The sequence below is a fragment of the Leptonotus elevatus genome, chromosome 19, assembly GCF_054856555.1.
Source record: "Leptonotus elevatus isolate MCC_2025b chromosome 19, RoL_Lele_1.0, whole genome shotgun sequence".
In the NCBI taxonomy this organism is placed as follows: Eukaryota; Metazoa; Chordata; class Actinopteri; order Syngnathiformes; family Syngnathidae; genus Leptonotus; species Leptonotus elevatus.
Window position 1 is genome coordinate 8769731 of NC_141257.1, and position 23847 is coordinate 8793577.

At 39.5% G+C, this 23847-nt stretch overlaps 1 protein-coding gene across 12 annotated transcripts in view; it reads right to left on the reverse strand.

Annotated features, from left to right (window-relative positions):
- The window catches only part of LOC147157788 (CUB and sushi domain-containing protein 3-like), a 321354-nt gene that overhangs the window by 99092 nt on the left and 198415 nt on the right, over window positions 1-23847 (reverse strand). For 11 of the 12 annotated variants that reach the window (XM_086061991.1, XM_086061989.1, XM_086061992.1 and 8 more), the window contains 2 exons: window positions 12586-12698; window positions 4019-4096 (listed from right to left, as the gene is read on the reverse strand). In XM_086061991.1, the coding sequence (XP_085918117.1) occupies window positions 4019-4096; window positions 12586-12698 (191 nt within the window). The remainder of the gene's footprint in view (window positions 1-4018; window positions 4097-12585; window positions 12699-23847) is intronic. The other variant, XM_086061997.1, reaches the window with a different exon arrangement.

A 23847-nucleotide genomic window follows, 5' to 3' on the forward strand; every position in this document is an offset into this window, starting at 1 on the left:
TTTGTCTTCTGGTACCCCGCGGCTTTGGGAGGAAACCCCGGGATCGACTTCACTCGGCAAAATTTCCCGACGACGCATGGGGTCCGTCAAAGCCAACGCGGTGTTTGTAAGAATTTTCCCCCCCGGCCGAGAACGATGTGGCAGGCGAGTCTTGTCGGTTTGTTGTGTTCTTCAACGTTTGAGTTTGACTCTCAAGACGAGAATTAACTTCGGATCTGAAATTATTTTTTGGCAGTCTTATCTTCTGGTGTAAACCGTATAGTCCCGTCCATAATTTTTCCTTTCACGGCAGTGCCAAAATGCAATTACCGGTAAAGTGTATTTGGTCAAATTGCACCCTTATAACTGTTGGGTCCAAAATAACCCAATTTTTGTCAAACAATGAACCGACATGTGACTTAGGACAATTTGACCCAGATTTGGGTTAGATATCAAAATACCCCAATGTACTTGATTGTTGTATCCAAAATATTGGGTTGTAGAAAGCAATCCAAAAAGTTGAGAGTCAAATGGATCCAAGTCCAATTTTTAACCAAAATTGGTTATTTTTGACCCAGCATTTTAAAGTCTAGTTTGCAATGTTACCGACATGCTACTGAACATTACAAGGTTATAAATAATATGCAATTGTTATGTAAGTGCTTGAATTGTGGTCCACTTTTGACATTTTTTTTTTCCTGTGCTTTCACTTTTTTGTGTGTGTGTGTGTTCTTTCTGAAACCTCAAAATGTCTTAATAGGAAAGTAGTCAAAAGAAATATGTATAAATGATACATCTTGGCTTGGAGATAAACTTTTAGTTTTGCCTGGGTTGTCATGGAGAGCCACTCATGGTGTGTCCCAACAGAGAACAGTAACAAGTCAACGACCATTACTGCAACCAAATGGGCAAACCAACAGCTCTAGTCAGTTTTCAATTAAAAATAACTCCTGACATTACAATTACTTGCGACTTTCCTACCTCATGGCATGTGAACATACCCACTAAAATAATTAACAATTCAATATTCCAGTGTGTCTGCTAGTTCGCTATCTGGCTAATTATCTGCCATACCAATGATATTCCAATCAGCCTCACTTTGTGTTGGCATAGCGACGATCCTGCTAATTTGGCTGCTACATGGCCCATGGTCCAAATACTTAGCATTGCCGCACTGACACATTAACATTACAAGCAGGCAATTCTTTGTTGAGTTCATGTCTGAGGTGTGGCCAGCGAACAAACGCGTCAGTGTACACTCAGCAGGTGGCGGTGGATGCGCGTGTGTTGTTTCGCCGACAGGCTAGTTTGTTGCTTTGCTGGAGCGGCTAATTTGGCCATCTGGACTATTTGAACGGCGCACCCCAGAGGGACCGACTTGTAGGCGCGTAAACGGCATCACAGAGGCGTAAATGCGCGAGTTCCGTCCGACGTGCGCGCACGCTCGCTTTGGATGCAAAACGAGTCAGAAAGGAGAAAATGAACATCTGAACCGGTTATGGCAGCGCCATCTGTGGAAGTGATTGGGTGACCTGTTAGGAACATGACTGGGAGTATGCAAACTGTAACTTGGGGGTCTGAAAAATAATTTGAAAAATAACTTATCTTTTTATCCTACATTTAGGGACTATTGTGCCAATGCAGCAAAATTACTACAATAAACAACCTTCGATTCGGGCTACTAAGTAACAACCAACCACAACTCAGCTTGCCAATGTCACATAAATGGCCGCCACCTGAGATGGATAAAAATGGCTGGATTTGGAATATTCCGCAAGTAGAATAGTAATCAGAATGACATGTTTACACTATTGTAAATAAATTTTTTGACTGGGCTTCCCCTTTAATGACAATTCCAGCCAACTAACATGCGTTTGTTCCACAATGTTGTCTTTCAGCCACTTTTGTATAGTTTATCCATACTAGTCATTTTTATTTGGTTTTAAGCTCTACTACCACTTTAAATAAACTTCAATATACCAGCAATATTGTCAACATAAATATAAACCCACTAAGGGATGCCTCCAACCCATCTGCAGTTGAGTAAATAACCGGCCCAGGCCGCTATTTGCAGGAATACAGTGGGTCAGTGATTATTTGTAGAAGCACATTGCTCAATATATTCCTATTTTATGACAGTACTATGCTTTTAGTGGAAACATCGGGTTCCTAAATAGATCACGGCGGGACTCCGAATCCAATTAGGCGAAAAAGCGCTGGCGAGCGTACTCTTGTATTCATGCATCTGGAATGATGTGCACGTCCTTGGAAGTGTGTCACTGGCTGTCACTGTCCACGCATGACCACGGAACCAGAAATGAGTGTCGATGACGTGAAAGAGAAAAAAATAATAGCGCATGTCGTCATGGTTACATGCAAAAATAGTCTCAAAAGAGCACGTCTGTGGAAGAGAGCAAGGGAGGGAGTAGAAAAAGAAATAATGTGTGAGAGCACTCTCAAAATGGTCGCTGACAGCTTCAATGACTGGGTCCTCGTGAACAAAAAAAAAAAAAAAAAGAAGAAAATAATTTCATACATGCAGCCTTTTCTCCGCATGGAACCATGTCAACGCGTACATTTTCACGTTTCACATTTGACATTTACGGTCACATGGCTTGTGAATTATCAGCGGCCAACAAAGTGATCATTTCGCCCTGGTATGTAATTAGCCCAATCATTGTGCAGGATTCATTTAAAGCGAGGAGTCAGAACAAAGGAAAACACGGAAATACTGTATGTACAATAAGTAATAATAAGAAGTATTTTTTTGTGTACGCAGTTTCTCCTTTTATTTTGGTAAATTTCATATTATTGGATTTTGTTTTGATTATATTCAATTAAATATTAAACATTTAACTGTAAATATTTTTCTACAGGCTCTACTGGCAGTTAGCAAATCAGCTTAATGGTGCCATTCCAATCAAATTTTTTTGCACCCAAGTCTGAGTTCTAGTCATTTGGTTTTAAGTATCTGGCAGAGTCTCGTTCTGATACCTCTGCAATTCATTACAAAGACAAAAAGACCACATCCGAATTCTTAATGATCTCAATTGTTTTTTGTTTAAATTTGAATAAATCTATCTCAATATGATAACTTTTTATATGGCTTTAAATCGGATTAAATCAAGTAACAATTTTATTCTTGACTTTAGAAATTATGAGAATTAAAAAATATAATCATATTCATGTGTGTGGCCCCGATATCTGATCACACAATCAGGACAATTGTAGCTATTAATGAAACCCAAAGTAGACTATAACACAACTATTATCATTTCCTTACAACAGGTTACTTATAATTGCTCAGCTTCCTGTGCAATAAATGTGCAAGGCCCCTTAACAATCTAGTTAAGCTAGGTAACTTCTACCAGTACATTAACAGGGTTGGGTGGAGTTTAGATGAGGAGCTCCATGAATGACTTTATAAAGCCTTGTATAATAGAAAATAAGTGCTTTCGAATGTAATTTCTTGCCAATTTCCGCTATTCATGGCAAGGCTCGGTGAACACTAAACTGTGGACGCAATCCATGCTTATTTGAGACATCCATGGATTCATATTTACTGATTTTACAAGTCGGTGATTAAGAATTCCAAACAGCAGATTTGACTTATAACAGCCCCAGAGTATGAGATCTTCCTTGTGAATGTCTGTAGTACTTTGGTCAGCATGGGTGTAGTAAAAAAAAAAAAAAAACAGCCCAAAACGAGCCAGCGAATAATTGATCATGCTCATGATTAGAAGAAGACATGCATAAACTGAGAAGCTGTAATCCAAAATCCATATATAGTACAAGGAGCAAATCATTATTTCAGGCAAAAGAAGCCACTCTTCAAAAGGCTTTTCAACATATTTGTGCTTCAGCAAAATAGGGCTCAGATAAGCCACAATAAATTGGATTGATCTGAGGCACTAAAGTGTTGAAAAGCCGTTTTTTAAAGAGGCAAATAGCAGGCAAAAGGAAGAAAGAGACATGAAAAAGCAAGGCCATCAGCACACGTTAGTTCATTAGCCACAGTGACATTAAGATGGGAACTCACAGATTGAAAACTTGCCGCCGGAGTCTTTGCCAGGGAACAATTTAACGCCCCGCGACTTAAAATCTACTGAGCGCTTCACTGCAGAAGAGAACAAAACACAGAGAGAGAAGAAAAAAATCAGAACAGACTGGATAAAGAGGTGCGAGTAAGAATCATAATAATAAAGCAAGAGACAAGCGAGGAATAGGGGGGGGGAGAAAAAAAAAGTGGCCGGTTCTTCTCCACTCGCAATTCTGAGAGGGAAGAGCGGCAAGCTAAGCAGACAATGAGGCCCCCCCCCAAAAAAAAAATCACATCAATTTCATGTCAGGGTGTCCTGCCGCCACATTCTCACAACAACAAAAGCAGGTCAAGAAAATTGGCACTTGTGTTGGGTTAGCTCCACTTTTAAAGATTTGATGATGTGAGTCATAACAAAAGTCTCCCTTGAGCCCTTCCTCATTCTTGGGAGACCAGCCTAGTTTGTGTAAACCTGATGGTAAAACCACAATAAAATGAAGTACAAAGATATTGGACTTTAATGGCGAATCATTTCAACCAATTGAAATTGCAATCAACAATCCGTTTTATGATGGAAACAGCCAAACAAAAAGCATAAATGAAAAAAAATCATGTAAAATAAAAAACAAGCTAGCATTATAGGTACTGGATTCTAACATGGACTACAGTGGATTTGTAGTTATTATGGCACATTCATTAAATGAACAAAATTGTTTCATTTATTTACTTATTTAGTACTTCAGTATTCCGGATTTTTTGGGTGCATCTCAACTCATTCAAACCCAAACACGTTTTTTTAATATGTTGTCCTTTACTCCCCAAAACATATTTACACATTTTTTAATGTGTTTTTTACAGAAGACTTTGATGCAGCTTCTGACACGAGGAGGCTGCTTGAAGCAATGATAGTTATTACAAAAAACGGCCAGCAGGTGGCAGTAGAGTATAAGAAACCAGCCAGGGCCATGTTGCAACAAGCTCTTTTTGCCAGTGTTTTTTCCCAGGAATGTGAATATTGATGAAACTTAGCTATATTATAATGCTAATTGCTGCAAAACAGAAACAGATACAAATATATATTTTTTTCCTGATGAAAGAAGAGACTCTAATCATTCTTTTGATAGGTTTCATGTTTTATTAGCAAGAGAACACAATATTCTGTGGGCCAGTAAAACCAGTAAAACAGCCGGGAGCGAAGGGGGTTGCTTCAATGAAAATGGCTGGAAGTGAATGAGTTAAACAGTGCCTCATGACACACTTTCGCTTGATCTTCCCTCCCCTATAGAAGAACATGAGCATCTTTGTTTATACCAATGGTTAACAGGTGCAATTAGCATTTATTTAGGACTGCCTCAAGCGATCACAATCACAACTCCGTAAATTCATAAAAAAAAAAAAACACTGATATACATTCAACATATGTCTTCCATGAAACACGTGCATACAAATTCAAAAATAATTCAAAAATTTGACAAAAAAATCTCTGAATCAGACCAAGAGTATGCGGGGGTCAACAGAGTTTGGCGTTGTGAGGTGGCATTTGATAAATTGAGATTTAAAAAGAGTTAATGTCTCTGTTATGTTATCTCACCAAAACCCAGCCAATTAGAATGAAGTATTTATTCCGCCCCATCGCTTTGCCGACATATGTGATGCATAAAGCCAATGATGCGTCTGACACCATGCGATATTATCTTGTCTTACCAAAAGGCGCCGTCAACTGCAACAAGAAATATGGCGCCCTTAGATTAGCGCGCTCGCTTCGCATTCATCTGCAAACGAGTCAAATTTGTATCCGCCTGAGCTAATTCATTGGCTGTGTTTAGTGTGTGACTACGCATCAAAGTTAAACATCCCAATGGTGATGTTCTCACGGCAGATGGAGCGCCAGATGTATTGAACTAAGCCCCACTTATTGTCCTAAGTGTTTGATTTAAAACGAAGAAATGAATAAAAACCGCATTGAATTAGCGCAAACGTCACCTTTAATACAAGACTCGTCGAGACGCATTTACCGAGAAGCTGTTCCGCGGTCTAATATTAGCTTGGTGCCTTTTAAGGACAATTTAGGTGCATTTTTACTTATTAATAGAACACATTAGAAGAGCGTAATAGCAAGCAGACACCCAGAGGGCTGAAACCTTTTTATTTGGAGGAAAGTCACATTTTAACAACACGGAGCTTTTATGATGATATCACGGCATTCTCTGAGGAGCTTATTTAGGCAGACACACAAACATGCACTATTTACTGTAACTCGCAACATTTGGGCTTAGTCTATGTTCTAATGTGGCCACGTGAGAATGGCTAGTCACCATAGCGAAGGCTAATTAAAATTCAATTTAATGTGAGCAAATGGGAACTACAGTGGGCTAACTCCATTTTTAGTTTTAATCCAGCAGGAGACCTTCAAGTCCAAACATTCGTCTTATATATCAATAGTTGAAAGATGAATTGTAGTGGTTAGTCCCTGGATCCGAATCCGGGATGGAGTCCGCCTATTTTGTAATACATGCACACATCAAGCATTCAACTACATTATTATGCAATTCGACCATATCTCTCCTCAATAGTGTTGCACAGTTAAAAAATGTTTTGTTACTGGCACTCGCCTTTCTCTTGTCAAATTTGGATCCCCTTTTTTTTTTTTTTTTTTGGACTGACTGATGGCCGTAGTGGAATTGTGGCTGAAGGATTGCGCCATGGCCTGCTCATTAAGAGCCGATAGCAACACCCCGCAGACACAGAAACTCATGAATAGGTCATGTGGAGCGACGACGGCAGGGAAGGCGCGTGATTGGTAGCTCTTGCCTTCGGGTAGCAAAGGCGATGGTTCGCGCCTCACACTTACGAATGAGACAAAATCACGTGACAGACGATGTACAAGTACAGTGAAGCTTGATTTTTTGGGGGGTAAAGAAAAAGTAAATGGCATCGTATTGTAATGCACAAAACATAAACAACAAGGTCAAAAAGTAAAATGCTTCCATAAAGTGTAATTAAGACAAAAGACATACAGACAAAACCTGATTGTCAAGTGTGGCATAGTGGTGTTTTTTCCTGTAAAATAAAGGTTGAAAGTGCATCTATGGCATTCTCACTCTCCTTTAACAGTTTGATGACTCTACTAATATAGTATTAGTAATCATACCATATACCACAACCAGACTACTGCATCCTTCATACATCCTCAAAAGACCCTGGTTATTTATTTTTTGGGGGATTTCTCCATGTGTTTGCATCCAACTGCAAACACCGTGTTTGCTTCTGAATGCGCATAATCACCTCGTCTTTTAAGTCCGCCTAACCGGTTTAGACACGGCAGATTTCAGGGAGGTTAAAGTTGGTGCTTTTTAAAAAAATCAGCGAGTGTACAGGTAGAATGAGAACATCGCTGGAATAACTCCCACGTTTTTAGTTCCGCTGGCGCCGTTAAACCTTCACGATCACCGATGTTAATGTTGTTGAACAGGGACCAAATAATAGATTGCTACTTTTGCATTTGCTCAGGTGCACAACAGCTTTTATAGCAAAGCTTTTCAGGGGATAGCAAATCAAGGTCATAAATCTACATTAGGCGCACCAGGACAATAATTTATTTGGCTATTGATTTCCCTCAAGGAATAGATATCAAAGCCATCCAAAATACATCTTAGGTTAAAAGTCCAGGTCTGGCATCCAGACAGCAAAACAAACTAAATATGTCATCCTAAAATATAAATATCTAAATTGGCAAACACCTGGTACCAAAAAGACTCCACTAGGGCTAACGGTGGCTAAGGGACACCGTTAGTCACCATGCTACACCTACGTAGTATCATCTTTTGGGACCAAAAGAAGTATATTCTACATCAAGGTTCAATCAAAGATTTTGGAAGCATAAAACAAAATTGGGTGCACTAGGACTCAAAAGATTTGGTTTTTGGATGGAAATGCCCAGAAAGCCAAGCACTTGGCACCAAAAAGAGTCTAGTCTATGCCTAATGTTACTGGTCCAGGGTCCAGGTCTCAAACTCTCAAGAATGGGATTACTGAGACTCTATAGCCTGCCTTCCTTGAAAAACTGCAAAGACAACATTGCTACTGAGAGTCCAGTACACCCCCATGTGTGTCCCAAACTTGCGTTGACTTCATGAACACAGTCACAGTATTTTTTTTATGATCCATATTATTTATATATGATGTTTGATGATGGTTATTGCTGCTGGTAACGCTGTGTATTTCTCCATTGTGGGATAAGTAAAAGTGTATTTTATCTTATCTCATCAAAATGATATCTGCCAAGGTAGACCAAAGACTTGCTACTCCATTCTACATCTGAAGTTCAAGTCCAGGTCTTGCAGTCGTAAAGCAAGTTTTGAAGCATAAAGACTCTTAAGACTTTGTCCTTGGACTTAAAAAACGCCAAAAAATCAATTACAGGGTTGCTGGGATCATGTTCCAGCCAGCCAATATATGTCAGAACTTTTAAAGTATCTTTAAAACCAAAACTGTTCGACTCCCGAGAGGTTCTCAAAAACAACCAGCCTCGATTGTATTTTAGCACATACGAAGAGCATTTCCTCGAGTCTCTACAACCTCCTGCTATGTGTGACTCGTCCACTCTCTCCACTAGTCTGGATAACTCCGGCCAGCGGTAATGACAGAAGTTGACCTATTTCGAGTCAACCTGAACTGTAAAATTCGTGTCACCATTTATTATTGTGAGCCTGTTGACAACTTCCAGCAGTGCGCTGCTATTCCGGCTTTAATGGAAATCATGTCCCTTTATTCCCTTTACCGGTGGGAATGCGTAAAAGAGCCGCAGCCGCCACCGTAGCCTGCGAATAATGCATCTTCATACGCAGTCGATGGCGCATTCGCTTGGATGTGATCCGTACATGAATAAAAGATCAAACCTGTGCCGTAATTAATCCACGCTTAATAGGTTTTTTTTTCCTCTCTCTGTGTAATTGCCCTGAGGCCTCAAATGCTAATACACGAACATCCAAGCAGGGCAACAATAATTGCTTTAAAGCGACAATAAGTATTAGAAAAAAATTAAAAAGCGCCTCATAAAAAAGTGTTTTGAAATTATATCGGTGGCATGATGAGTTGGAAAAACTAGAATAGTCTCCTTTCATGTTCTAATCTACACTACCATTGGACTTGCCTCGAATCACTTTAGCTATGTTAGCACTAGCAACTGGCTAAATAATAGTGCAGTGCATGAATGGGTGGTCATTCCGACGTTCATTCGAGTGGCTGTGCTGAGTCATAATTTGTAGACTCGGATCAGATGGCGTGATGTCACCGATTAAAAAATTATACAAACCTGTATCATAGCTGCATGTCTGTGGTTTGTAACAAACACAAGTGCATCTAAATTGCTAAATAATTAAATGAGTTATAATGAGCGTACTGGAGCAAAACACACCGGCTGCTCTGTAGTTAATAAATTGATGGTCTCCGCAGCAGCTAGCTACTGTAGCAAGTAGCATGCAGGCTAATCCATCCAACATTCAGGATGTTTGTCATGAGGACCGCTTATTTTCAAACATCAAAGTGTGCAATAAACAAACCAGATTCTACCGTTGACCACAATGCAACGTGTGATTCTACTTAAGGTAAGCTATTTGAAAGTTAAAAGAACTATTGCGTAGTTTCAACAATGCGTTTTCAAGTAACTGAATGTTGGACGTTGTACACTTTGAACATCGCGTGGCGTAGATAAAGCACTGCAGACGTTTTCTCCATTTACTATTTAGGTCAAATTTTATTTATTTTCCACGTAAGCGAATCAGGTTTTTGGGATAAAGTCCACCCCCTACCAAATACAGTACTGTAATGAAATTATTTTAGAAATAATTCACCCCAAAAATAATAATTTATAAATTGTAGTGTATATATTAATTGCATTTATATTATTTGAAAATATTCCATTCATTAATATGTTTATGGTGGTGAAGTATCATATTTCCCAAAATATCACATTCAAATGTCAAATGATTGCACATGTATAAGAATGAATAATAATAATAATAATAATCATGTATGAGATCAAAGCAAATATATGCAGTTCATTTCTTCACAACGCGTGACCAGCAGGGCATGTTTTCCTGCTTTCTCCAGCGTGACACATGACCACCCCAGGCCGAAGGACATCGAAGCACCACATGTAACCTGCTCCAGTAGCATGTGACATGCGTGTCAAGGACCCCCCCCCCCCCCCCCCCCGTGCAGTGCATTATTAAGGCTGTCTGAATGGAGGCGATCCTTCCAAGGGATTTAAACCTTACAGATGGAATCGTAATTGACAAGGCCAAGGCCTACAAGCACATTATTCACTTTGCTTATTTGTGTCTGGTGATGGAATGGTGGCCGTGCAAGCCCACTGCATGTTCCTGAGGGCTTTTATCTTATTCATGACGGGAAAAATATCATATTTATCATAATTTTATATACACATTTGATGCTTGTATCACTATTTGAGTCCTTCTATTGCAGTTGCATGTCATAAGAAAGTTCAAAAACAAACATGGTCAACATTATGATCACCTTCAAAAATAGCATACGATTATTATGATTATAGACCAGCGAGCAAACGTGCTTGTGTAACGTCCTCTCATCAATTAAGCACTGAATGTGACAAGTAGACTAATTCTATTTAGAGTTGCGGCCCTTTGGCTGCGAGCTATTCGACACACTGTACAAACCATCCATCACACCCCCACATGCACACATATGCTCATTAGACACTAGTTGACAACAGCAGGGCAAATATTAAGACAAAGCCAAGCTTGCCTGGCTGAATGTCACGTTTCCCCACCCCACTCTTGTCTAATTCACCGCTTCACAATTTGGTGAGCGGAGGCACAATTAGACGGATATGTGAGCCAATTGGCTGACCTCCTGTGGCTCAACACACACGAACGCGCACACACACAGTCACATAAAGAAAGTCTGACCATCTAGCCGGCTGTGCCAGAGCCTCGCTTGGGAGGTCTCGGAGCGAGCGTCTTAGCAAAGCGACGCCTGCCTTGCCAAAGCACATTTGCGCAAGTTGTCTCTCCGGGCAGGCGGGGGAAAAAAATGTTGTTTAACTGAAATAACCTCTATCATTAGCACAAAGGACGAGGCAATGGAAATTTAGATTATTTGCAATAAACTGCGAACAACTGTGTGCTTTTTTTTTTTTTTTTTTTTTAGGAAAAAGACAGATTGTTTAGCTTAAGTGTTACTTAGAACAGGGTGTAGAGCAGAACAACCTGTGCAATCCCGTCTCCCAGGCATTTTGTACAGTAATGTGAGTGTGTATAGCCTTATAATCAATAATCATAATATTTTTGCAGTGGGGTTGACTGACAGCTCGTTAGCTCGTTAGGGAACCAGCGGCTGATTAATCAAGGAACTTTTTCCAACCGCAACCCTTCATTAACAACCCTGATTAACCTTTTAAAACCGAATTAGGCCATCAATCAGGAACAATTAAGACGACCCCAAGGGGAAGGCGGTCAGCTTGTCAGTCAGCCAATCGGGAGGGAGGCACAGAAATAATTAAACGTGGATACATTTAAATATAACAAAAGATACACACTACATTACTAAAATATCATTTGCCAATTTTGTGCTGTAGTGTATTAAAATAAAATCAATCAATCAATGATAATCCACCATTTTTGTTTGGGTCTAAATTATTAGCAGAACCACAGCTGGGTTGAATCAAAAATAATTTAAAACTGACAAGATATATGACCTGTCATATGCATTTATAAACAACCATTTAAGACCGTTGCGTTGGGGAATTATTATAATTAAAATTATTTTTATAAATTACTTTACATTTAGACCATCTGGGTACATGAGTGGAAAAAAAAGGTTGGAATGAATCAGTCACGTGTTAGCCGCTAACTGCTAATGCCGCTCATGGACATTATTAATATTGCATGTATCAAAGGCGATGATGGTTGGCAGGCTGTAAATATGAAAGTGGGATTGATGACGTATCCAATGCCGCACTGTTTGTATCCCTTTTATTATAATCATAAAAAAGAAACAACAATTTTACCTTGGAAGATAAAATGGGATTACTTTGGAATAAAAATCTTGTATGCCTACTCATCTCCCGCCGTATATAAAAAAAAAGACCTTCATGATACTGAATGATATCGCTAAGTCTCCGTGTAACGACATGAAGAAAAAAAACCTATTTGTTTATTATATAGTTTCCCCAATCCCTAAATAGAAATGGTATGATCCTATCATTTTACATTATTGTGAACCAGGAAGTAACATGCTAGCAAAGGATTACATTTAAACAGTTTTATTTGATCTTTTTTCAGAAGACTTACACTTTTTGTTGTTTATGTCACGATGGAACCTTCTGCCCCCCCCCCCTCCCCAACCCTTCAATAATAATAATAATTAAAAAAAAATAGTATGTTCCAGTTGTCTTACATCATCCTTGATGAACCTGAAAGTATCTTGTCTACCATATGAATGGACAAATGAACACCAACTGCCAAAGTCATGATAGTTATATCCACATTTTTGTGGAGTGTGTTTATTATAATGATGTGCTCACTCACCTTGATAGTGTGCGCTGAAACCACGGTACCGGTGGTTGTTATCGGTGACAAAATGCAGCCGCAGCCAGTTCTTGTTGCTGATGATAGGCGATGGCACGTTGCTGCCCGACAACCTGCGACACACAACGACAAAAAAATTCTATGTGTCTGCCATAAACACCAAACTTCTTTCGAGAACAAGAAAGTGAGAACAGGTACTGAGGAATATTTCAACAACAAAAAAATTTAGAAATATGTTTAACGTGTGTGGGAGGGGTCAAATCAAACTTTTTATTGGGTCTTTTTTATTATGGATTTTCACAGTATGTCCTGCAAGGAATTACTGTTTAAAAATGCCCTGGAACAAAATATGCAAGAATGGCCTCGGGTTATGAGCCACATGCTGCTTCACTACAACTCAGGATATGATTATTGGATCACAATCTGGTAAATCACAGAATTAAATTACATACTTGTACAGACTAGAGGCTTGACTGCCTGATTGTGCGGCTCTCCTGCTGTGAGAGGAAGCGATTATTATGATGGCTATCATCATTATTAGCATCATTATTATTATTGTTAAATGCAGTATGCTCAGAGTGTCTCAATGGGACTTAATGAAGGAGCAGACGATCATTCAAACTCTTAGTTCTTGCACAGATTCCCCGGCTGCACGCTTGGGAGGATTTGAACCAGCAAATATAACACTAGCCAGAACAGTTAGCGGTGTAGCTAACGCCACCCCCTGCAGCTACGTACACTAAATGTAAATATAGATGATTTATAGCTGAACCAAAACGGGGCAATGTGATTGTTTTCCACACATCAGGTGGTTCTAGAGTGCTTCTACATTGTTAGGTTGTAGAATGTCAAATGGACTGGCTGCTCGTGAGCTGCGCTTAACCTTCAATATGCATTAATATCATAATGCACAATCATATAAATAAGTAGGCACCCTGCACAGTGGCCTTATAACAACACAATACCTATTTGCAATGTACCCAATGGAGGTTGCTATTAGCTTTACACTTCAGAAAACATAAGGCAAAGACAAAGACTTAAAGGTATTTAATGAGTAGTCTCTTCTACAAAAACAAAACAAAATACAAAAACAAAATTTAGAACAACGTTTTGTACAAGAATATATATCATAATTTACATTAAGGTTAGTGTTTTAAAATGTGCATAAAAAACCCTAAATAAATGAATAAATACATGTATAAATAGTATGTTTAGCGCTCCTTGGAAAATCTAGCTTTTGGTGGGGCTAATTTTTTTATTTATTTCCAACATAAAATAACCGTCATATTTTTATACTTTTATTGTATTACATTGTGGTATTGTTATCAGTTATTTTTAGATGAAGCTGGATATGGAAATATTAGAGCTGAAAGGCATAGGGACACTGTTTATAATAGTAATGCATGCCATTTTCTGTGTATTTTCTGACTCAAAGAAACCATAAAAAAATAATAATCAAGCACTGTATTAAGTTAAACGCATGCATATGCCACTAAATGACTGCAAACGCACACTGCATTCATAATAGTGCACACTCTTTTAGCATTTTAGCTTTATGTAGGATTTATTTATTAATTTTTTTAAGGCACCGGCTGTAAAACATTACTGCTGTGAATTTATATAATAAACATCAGACAAAGCAACCAGACTCCCGGGAGACTTGCGGACGTTTGTGATGGATTAACACCGCCGCTTGTTGCGCATCCTGTGTTATAATTGTGACGGGTCGCCGACAAATGTACTCTGTATTCAAAATAAGACTCCATTGCTTCACTTTGGCAGCAGCATCATTACTTGCAGTGGATCATTAAATGTTGGGGTGTGTGCATATTTAAGCCCCTCTAATATTAAAGGAGGAATTAAAGCATAAATCTATAGCGGGGGTGCAGCCTCGTGTGTGTTGAGTGTATAAAGTTGACAGTAAAATCAGACCGGAAAGGGGAGACAAAACAAGATGGCGAGATGGAGAGAAATGAGCAAAAAGGTCCATGGAATGAGGGTGAAGGCCGAGAAGTAAATACAAACAACTAATTTACAACTTAAGTATATCAGAAACCTAAATTAAGGTAAATCAAGGTGGGTAAACAGCTAACTTAAGGTGACTGAACTGAATTAGTTGAACCCAAGTTAACTAAACAAATCTAATTAAAGCCGCACTAACCTAAACTAAGTAGTTAAACATCTGACTGAAGCCACAGAACCTCAAAAAAAACTAAAAACACTAAAATGATGCTACTGTTAAATAACAAAACAAAGCAGCACTATGATACATAAGATTTCCAAAGTAACTGAAGCATAAGATGTAGCTGAAGCAAAATGAATATGAATGAAGCTTGTTCAAGTTGAGGCTGAGATACATTAAGCTAGGCTAAGTCAAGTCAAGTTCAATTAATTAGGCTAACTTGCACAGAAGCTAAGCGTCAGAATTTTTGCTTTATATTGATCACTTATTTTTTAGTCTGACAACCTACTCCTCACGAGAACAATCTAAAAAAGTCACACACAGCAGCGCTCTAAAAACCAAACAAGAACAGACCCTAAGTGGAGTCATCTTCATTTCCGCCATGAGGACAAAAGCATTATTAAATCATTAATCTACACTCATGGCTTGCATTTGCGACGATGCACTCTCCCCCTAGGTACAGCTACGGCTTATAAAGCACTCCGGGGGTGTCACAGAAGACAAGCTTGGCGACGTCTCCGAAGGTGGGGGCGGATACATTTGGACACGACTTCCAAACTAGGACTTCAAACCTATTAATAAAAGACATGAACAACCTACGACACACTGTTAAGCAACTCGTGTTGCGACAAGAGAACTCAAACAAAGCAACAAAACGATTTGAGTACTTCAAAGCTTGGCAAACAGGCAACTATAATAACAGAACATAACATGTCTGAAGCTACTTGAAACCATGCTATGCTAATCAAAGCCACAGATGAAGCAAAGTCTATTTAAATGTAAAGCTTACAGTAGCGAATAACAATCGAGCTACATGAAGCAAAGATGAATGTTGAAACTAAACACAGGAAATTTATTTGAAAGCAAAATGGATGTAGCTAAGCTAACTTATATTGAGCATGTAGGTTATAAGATTGATTGGCGGGAAAACCAAAACTAAGCTAACTGAAGCCAAGCTACCTAAAGCTAGCCAAATTAACTATGTGAAACTAGGCTAAATGAAGTTATGCGAATAAAAACAAGATAATCAGGCAGGACAACTAGTTATTCATCTGGTCAGAAAGTAGCATGGAATACTAGAGACATCTTACAGGTGAAGTTACTGTAAATTTAGTTTTAAAAAATGCATGAAATACAATTATCCAGACCCACACTACATTCCAAAAAGTAAACGTTTTTGTTGCCAACCATAAATGTATTTATTTTTAAAGTCGAAGAAGAAGAAGAAATTGAAACACACAGTGCACAGTCTGAAGAAGCTAGAGCTTAACACTGAAGAAGAAGAAAAAGAGATCTAAATGATGGCTGGCGAACTTGAGTATGAGACACCTGAAGCTAAACCGATTACATTCAAGAGAGTTAAAGCTAAGTCAATTAAAACTGAGCAGTCCAAAGCCAAGATACCTTAAAGTTATGAAAAATAAAATTAATGACACGATGATAAGTTTAACTAAAAAAAAAAAAAAATACTGGAAAGGAAGTTAACTGACCTAAAGCTAAATTTATGAATAATGATATACAAATTGCTAGGCTAAACGAAAACTAAAATAAGCTAGCCGACTCAGCTAAACTACAAAGCTAAGTTAGCTAATATCAGGCTAACCAAACTAACTGAACCTGAGATGAATTAAGATGTAACAATAAAAATTGAAACAAAAAAAGCTAAGGAATAATGAAACCAAAGTTTAGAAAGCCAAGCTAAATAAAGTTTGGCTCCCTACTAGACGAGTCAAGTCAAGTATATGATAAGAAATCTGAAGCTTAGCTGATTTAAGTCGAGAGAGCTGAAGCTACGCTCATTAAAAAATAAGCTGAAATGAAGGTAAGGACATAAAAAAATAATAAAAAAAAATACATTAATAAAGCAAATTAAAGTGAAGCTCACAGAAGCTAGCCTGCTAACTGCATCAGTGTCCTATGACTCGTCTGTTTTTCAATCATTGGACTGTTTTACCTGCCAATCATTAAATATCCCCTTCTGATTGGCTGCATGGTCCACCGCCTGGCCAAACTACATGGAACATGTGTAGCACGTGTGTTTGCACTGTGCGAGCGCTCATTAGACAGTAGGGGGAATGCTATTTAATCAGGCAATCTGTCTTAATAGCCTCCGCTAATTAAGACAGGTGGGAACTGATATCCACACACACACCCCTACATACACACAAGCACACACCTACAAGTATGCACACTCCGTGGAAGTATGCCGCTGGGCTGAATGTAGTCTGGGTGGAACTGTCATCAATCAGTTTGCACAGACAAGCAGACGGATGTGTGTGTGTGTGTGCGTGCATGTGTACGTGTGCGCGTGTCACTCGCCATCAATCTAAAGTGAGCAGAGGGTAATCAGCGCTCACAACGGGACCCCTACTCACACCCCCCCGACCCCCGTTATCTCATCTAAATGCGTCTCCGTCTCTCATGAAAGAGAAAGACGACATAAAACACGACTGCACGCAAGCGTGTAGCGAACCGGACAATGAGGACATAAAACGCAAGACGAGTGCGTATCAACTTGTATGTTGTGGGGATACAACACCCAAGTGGTGTGGACGAACCACTGCCGTAAAATGTATTGGTCTGTGCCTTTCACGCAGAGCCCATGCTAATAATATATTAACAAATGCTAGCTAGCAATCTGCTATGCTATCACACAGAACCACAGCAAAAGTGCAGATTGAAAAGGGTTTTGCATCTGTTCTGTCCTTCTGCATGTAGGAAGTCATCAATCTGAATAGGCATTCCTTACAAGATAAATAAGGATGTTACATATTGCCCTGTCATTTCTAATGACAATAAATAAAACGCTAACATGCCAACACCTGGTGCGAGCATACAACAATATATCATATTTAATGCCGTAAATATATTCGGCCATTGATGGACTCGTTGCATGATTTTCTGCTAAAATATTTTGATGGCGGAACTGATGTTTGGTGATCTCAAGTGGTCAAGAATGTAGTTTTATTATTTATTTTTTAAATAACTATCATCATCAAATAATTACTCCACTGAGACAATCCCAAATGGATGCAAGAGACCCATGAAAACATTTTGGCAGGACACTAAAAAGAAGCATCCAAGCACATTTTAATTCCACTCTATCTCACATTGCAGTACTTGCAGAGACCAATCTGGCAATTTCAACTTTGTTTTGACTCATTATTGCAAAGCTGGTTTGAGGTTGTAGGGGTTCATTTTAATTAATATGCATTTTTTTTCTTTGATAGCGTTTTCATTAATTATTGCCCAAGGACAGCACATATATTCAATGCCAATCTGTAACTGAGCTTACAGTTAAGGTTATTTGATGGTGGGCCATTGACAGGCATTCTTGACGAGCTCTTGTTACAAATAATGCAAGAACTTTAAAAGTCGTGCACCCGGTGATCCAACTTGAAAGCCAGTACAGGGGGTCAAATGAAAACCAGTAAATCCGATGGAAACTGAGAGGGCCTTTTGGCGCCACGTGACACGCTGAGAAAACAAACAAATAAATAAATAAATCCGTTTTAGTTACAGGTATTGTTTTTTGGTGCATTATTATTCTAATGAGATGCGAGTCAGAAACAACAATTCTGCCATTTCAGGAGTGACCTATTTTGTTTCATTTCGATTTTGAATGTTTTTTGATTGTGACTTTTTTTTTTGCATCCGCACAACAAACACATTAGCATACACTAATCTAATTATACACCTGACTTTGATTCTTTCCGTTTTTTTTTTTTTTTTTTTATGGGAGCAATTTGATTACCGGTAAGCTGTTTTGAAGCATATCATCTTAACGCACCATTCCAATGCAATGTGTGCATAGCAGGCGTTTATGTGCATGTTAGCCTATAAGGCAACATGTCAAGCCTCCCAATGGTTGCTTCACGTTGAGACCGCTTGCCAGATTATTAGCTGATCCCGAAAGACAGTCCCGCTAGTAGAATATGAGTCGCGTTTGCAAGCCATTCTGTGCCTAATTTCACACGTGCTAATCCTGTAAAGAAGCTACATTCAAGTCGCATGGCGGCGGATTAGCGCTTAATTGCTTACACGCTTGTAATCTAATTGCCGTATTCTCGTGTTCCGTGTTTGACGAGTTATTCTCGCCGGCTCGTGTGTCCCCCCCCTCGCCTCGAGCTAGCTCCCATGGGACCCCAATTCCGCACCCCGCCCCTTCCGCCTGTCTGCTAGCACCTCTTCCTCAGCTATACATCACCTCCCACATTACTACATAATGGTCTCCTCGATTGCTCTACCAGTGAGGCAGGAGGTGGGTTCGGTAAATGTGAAGGTCGTTGGGAGCCGCGAACCCGCCGGGGGGAAACAGTCTCAGTCTGAGCCTGTTTACAATCATTTGGCCAATAGTCCGCTAATGGATTCCCAAGAGACTCCCCGATTGACTGATGTGTTTTGCAGTAGTTCATTTTTGGGGGACGAGAGGAGAATACAAAAATACTTCTACGCCAGTTCGCAAGTCATATAGCACACATTGGACAGAACATTAGGTACAGCTGCAACTGTAATTTATTACACAATCGCCCCAAACTTGTTAAATCATTGTTGCCTGCCTTTCCAAGCTTTCACCACAGCTTTGTTCCATTGTCTTGTCTTTAGCAGGTTAAAAAAATGCATACTCAATAGCCTTCATGTCTGGGGATTGACTTGGGCATTTCTTGTCCCTGAATCTGAGTAATGTGTTTGCGCTTCTTCTCTCAAATTCACAATTCCTTTGTTTGTTTGTGTGTTTTTTAATGATACAAATCGCTTTACCCATAGACAGCTAGCTTTATCCACTTAAAACAATTGTGGGGTTTTGTCCCGCAAAAATTAATATACCACAAACAGTGATGCCTTGGTGCCAACCTCCTAAAAACAACAACAGTAACAGTCTTAAAAAAAAAAGTGTTTTATGATATTGTATTTCATTAAAAAAAAACATGAAATATTGACACAATTGAACAAAATAAATATTTTTTTCAGGTTTTGCTTCAATTCAATGGAAATTGTGCAGTTCCTTGGCCACTAGGGGCAGTATAATACAGACACGCAGGGTCAAATCTAAGCTCAGTAAACTGCAGTAATATACAATATGTGGTTCTTTAGAGAAGATAAAGTGCAGTATATGCTAATTGTGAGATAATGCAAGAATAGTATTATCTGTCCACCACCTATCGCAATCAAATATGCTTGAAGGTTTAAACACCTGACATGATTATATTTGTTAGCCCATTTATAGTGTGTTACATTTTTGTGAGGCTTAAGATAAGCCAACTTTACTAAAGCAAGGCTGTCATTTTTTTTTAATTAAAAACATACAATGTTCTTTTTTATGTTTAGTTTGTGGCAATAAACTGCCTGAAGCTTGAAGAATTGTTGATTATTTGCATAACTGCTGCTTTTTGTCAAGTGATTTGAGCTGAGTTCAATTGAGAACAATTGAAAGACTCCAAACTTGCAACAAAAGGCATCACTGCACTGTATCTGGAAATAAAGGTCGAAATACTGATTGATTGATTGATTTTGCAAAAGTGTAATGAAAACCCTTTTTGTGCATTCCCTGAGGTCAAGTAGGAAGTACGGGGTCAATCGCTTTCCGACACGAAAGCGATTTGCTTCTTGAAGGGATAACAGGTCTTTTTAAGCACAAAGCGATTTAGCTATAGATCCAAGGCCGCCGTTCCGTGCACGTTCCATATCGTAGCATGAGAAATGGCCGTTAACCCGGGCAACGAGCAATTGAGCGACATACTTAGTTGAAATCCAAAAAACGAGTTATAAGCATACACACACACAACACCGACATCAAATGCCCGAACCCGCCCGATGAGGATAATGAGATGTTTTGAAAGTAATCTTAACAAGTCCGGGCGTCCGTCTTCCGTAAACATCATCAGCACTTCCTACAGAACTGCGAGCGCTCGAGAGACGAGAATTGCGCCTCCGAATTGAAACGCTCTTCAATGGAAACACCAACAAGTCGAAATTGTACTTTATCGAAATAGCACAACATCGCTTTTATTTTTGGGAAAAACTGTAATGGAAACGCAGCTAGAGTTACTTTGTATTCTTTTACCCATCCTAAAATGAACTTCTGCTTCATATTCAAACGGCAACATTTTTTTTTAGGGAAATATATATGCTTCCCACAAAAAGTATTAAATTCCCTCTCCAAGGAAATGTGCCCGAGTGAAGCAGCCAGCCTCGACAGACGCCGCATTGCCGGCTAATGTGGGCTGAGCACAGAATCAAAGTTTGATGATCCTTTCGAGGATTCGCCATGAAAACGTGAGGGCCCATTTATCACTGCTTGCAGCCTTTATTTGCCTCATTTTTGTATTATTACGCAGTGGTTGACTTCTCTTTACACTAGTACGACAGTTAAGGATGTTATATAAGACGGGAAATTAACTAAATAAAGGTTTTATTGAAGGCGAATGGAATCATTTGGAAGTCAACCATCCACCACTGTCGCATCTTCTCGTCACCCGCCATCTACCCGACTCCCCGATGCCTGACGCGTCACCGGAACGACTCCGGCTTCAGCTTCAACCTGTCACTGCTCATTTCTAGGGATGTTAATAACAAATCTTTAAAAAATGATGGAAGCGCGACATGTGGCGAGACAGCAGCATCACATGCAAGGTGAAGGGCTGTCAAGCGGGAGGCGCATAAAGATCACTAAACAGCGGGCGTCTTCCTGCCAGATAACAGACAGACGGGACACACTTTCAAGGGCAACTGATTGTGAAACAACAAAAATGCAACACTTGCATTTGCGCGCGTCTGCCAATGTGTGTGTGTAATGTTAGGCTAGGATTACAGGCACTTAGCTCATATTGATATACTCCTCTCGCAGGCACGAGTGCCCCCTCTCTGCATACTGATTAGACAAGCATGAGAGGGAGGCTGCCAGATCAAGTCCGTGGATGTAAATAGGCCGTTTGTGTGAGCAAAAGACTGCTGTTGTCTGATAAACACCTAACTCCCGCAGCCGGTCACGGTATTAGCGGCGGCGGCGGCCATTAGCGCTGCCTGTTAATTGTCGGCGGAAAATGAGCATTTTAGCTTCTGCCTTCTTCTTCCCCTGCAATTTGCCAGCGGAAATCGGTAAACAAGGAGCTGAGCGGCAAAACGACCCAGTTTCGAGAAAAGCCAGTGACGACGACAGTAAAAAGGTCGTGCGTTGGAATCTTGCAGCATGATCTAACAAAAAAAAAATGAAAACTGTCTTATGCATTAGTTAAACACATTTTGGATCACAAAGCTTTCTCGGAAGCATATGCGCCTTTTCATTTGTAATTGCTTTTAAAGTTAGAAAACCTCATTTTACAATTTTGCTTGGTTTTGCTTGTCAAAGACAAATGAAAGCCTGGAAAGAAAATGTCTCGATTAAATTAGTACATCAGTATTTTACAATTGGATCTGGGTCACGGCACCAATTTTAAAGTTCTGAAGGGAACTTTCACCGGTTCTTTTACCTTAAATGCTTGCTATTCTAAAAACGGCATATTCTGAGTTAAGCTATTTACCGGATGCCAGAATTTGTCACAGTGACAAAATGGACTTACTCAAGTCACCTATCTAATTATTAAAAAGTCTAATCTAACACAAATGAGTCTATTTGGGGATTGTTTGGGATCTTATCCTTCATTATGTGCAAAAAACAATCTAATATCAAAGTTTGGCGCCATCTTGGTGCAAAGGAACTATGTTGAAGTGAGAGGCGGGAACTTCATTTAGTCAGACTACAGTCCTACCTAATAGGAAAGCAGTGCTTGGCCACCATCTTGTGGTACAGTGCTGTACCTATTAAAGTAGTAAGTTTGATCAAGAGCTGACCCAGTAGAGCTGTATTTTTAAGGTTTTGAGTTGTTAGAGACAACAAACTTTGTAAACTTAAATACACAAGGTTCAAATTTGGTAGCAATTAGAATTGTTTTTTAATCTAAGTTTAATCTTGAAGAACATCAAACCAAAATGGCTGACTTCATTGGCTTTGTAGAGTTATTAGATTCATGTCAGCAGCTACTGTATGTTTTTTTTTTCTGTCTAATATATGTGGCTCAAATTTGGTGAACAACAAGTCTGGTAAGGTCCTCTGGAAATGGCATTAGTTACCTCAAAATGGCTACTTCAAACCAAAATGGCAGAGTCCCTTTTGTCGTTTCAGCCATGAACTCTTGAGTCTTTTTTTTTTTTTATATGCCTACTCATGATAACAATGGCTACCAAATTTCATGTTGCTAAATTGGCTTCGGGGGCTGCATTTTTGAAGAATTCCGGGCTGGCTAATGGGAAGAGCAGAGTCAACAGAGCCGCTTTGTCAACATGAGGCCTCAGCAGTTTTTACAGGGGACACAAAGGACAAACATCAACTAATTGTGGTGTGTGTGGAGGGCAGTCACACAAAAGATTCATTATATGATGGTGGCATCTGTTTACATGCACGCATGAGGTGCGTATAAGGAATTTACACAAAGTCACTAACATGGCCGCTTCTTTCCCACTTATACTAAACAAAAACATACAATCATTTAATGACTACATGAACACTGATTACACATTTAATCTTGGGCAATGAGCCACATGCTGCTTCACCGAGTATGAAGGCTAATCCGTTATTGTCTCACCTCTGCTCTGCTCGATTTCCTTGACATAAAATGGGAAATTCCTTTTGTGAGTTGTTAGGTGGTTCACTCATAAGAAATATTTCGTAGCCCCCAACTGCTCACCGATTTTTGGCAAATTGTTGTTGATTTAATCACGGCGCAGGCTATTAGTGTGCCATTGATCTGGGGGCAGGGGGGGGCAGAATGGGCTGAGAACAGCTTTTAGGGGCATATTAGCATTCGTGTGCAGGTACACCTCGTTACTCGTATGCATCCCTCCCTTGTGAATATTACATTTATTTGCGTCTCCGAACACAGCCGTGGTATCCGAGCGGATTGTTTTTGGCAGGTGGAACTGTAAGCCCTACCCATCATGCTGCTTTAGCCAATCAGAGTCCCTGAAATAATGACAGCCGGAAAAGGCATAATAGGATGCTGAGAAAAGGCAGACTCAAACTTCAAAATAAAAACATGATGAAC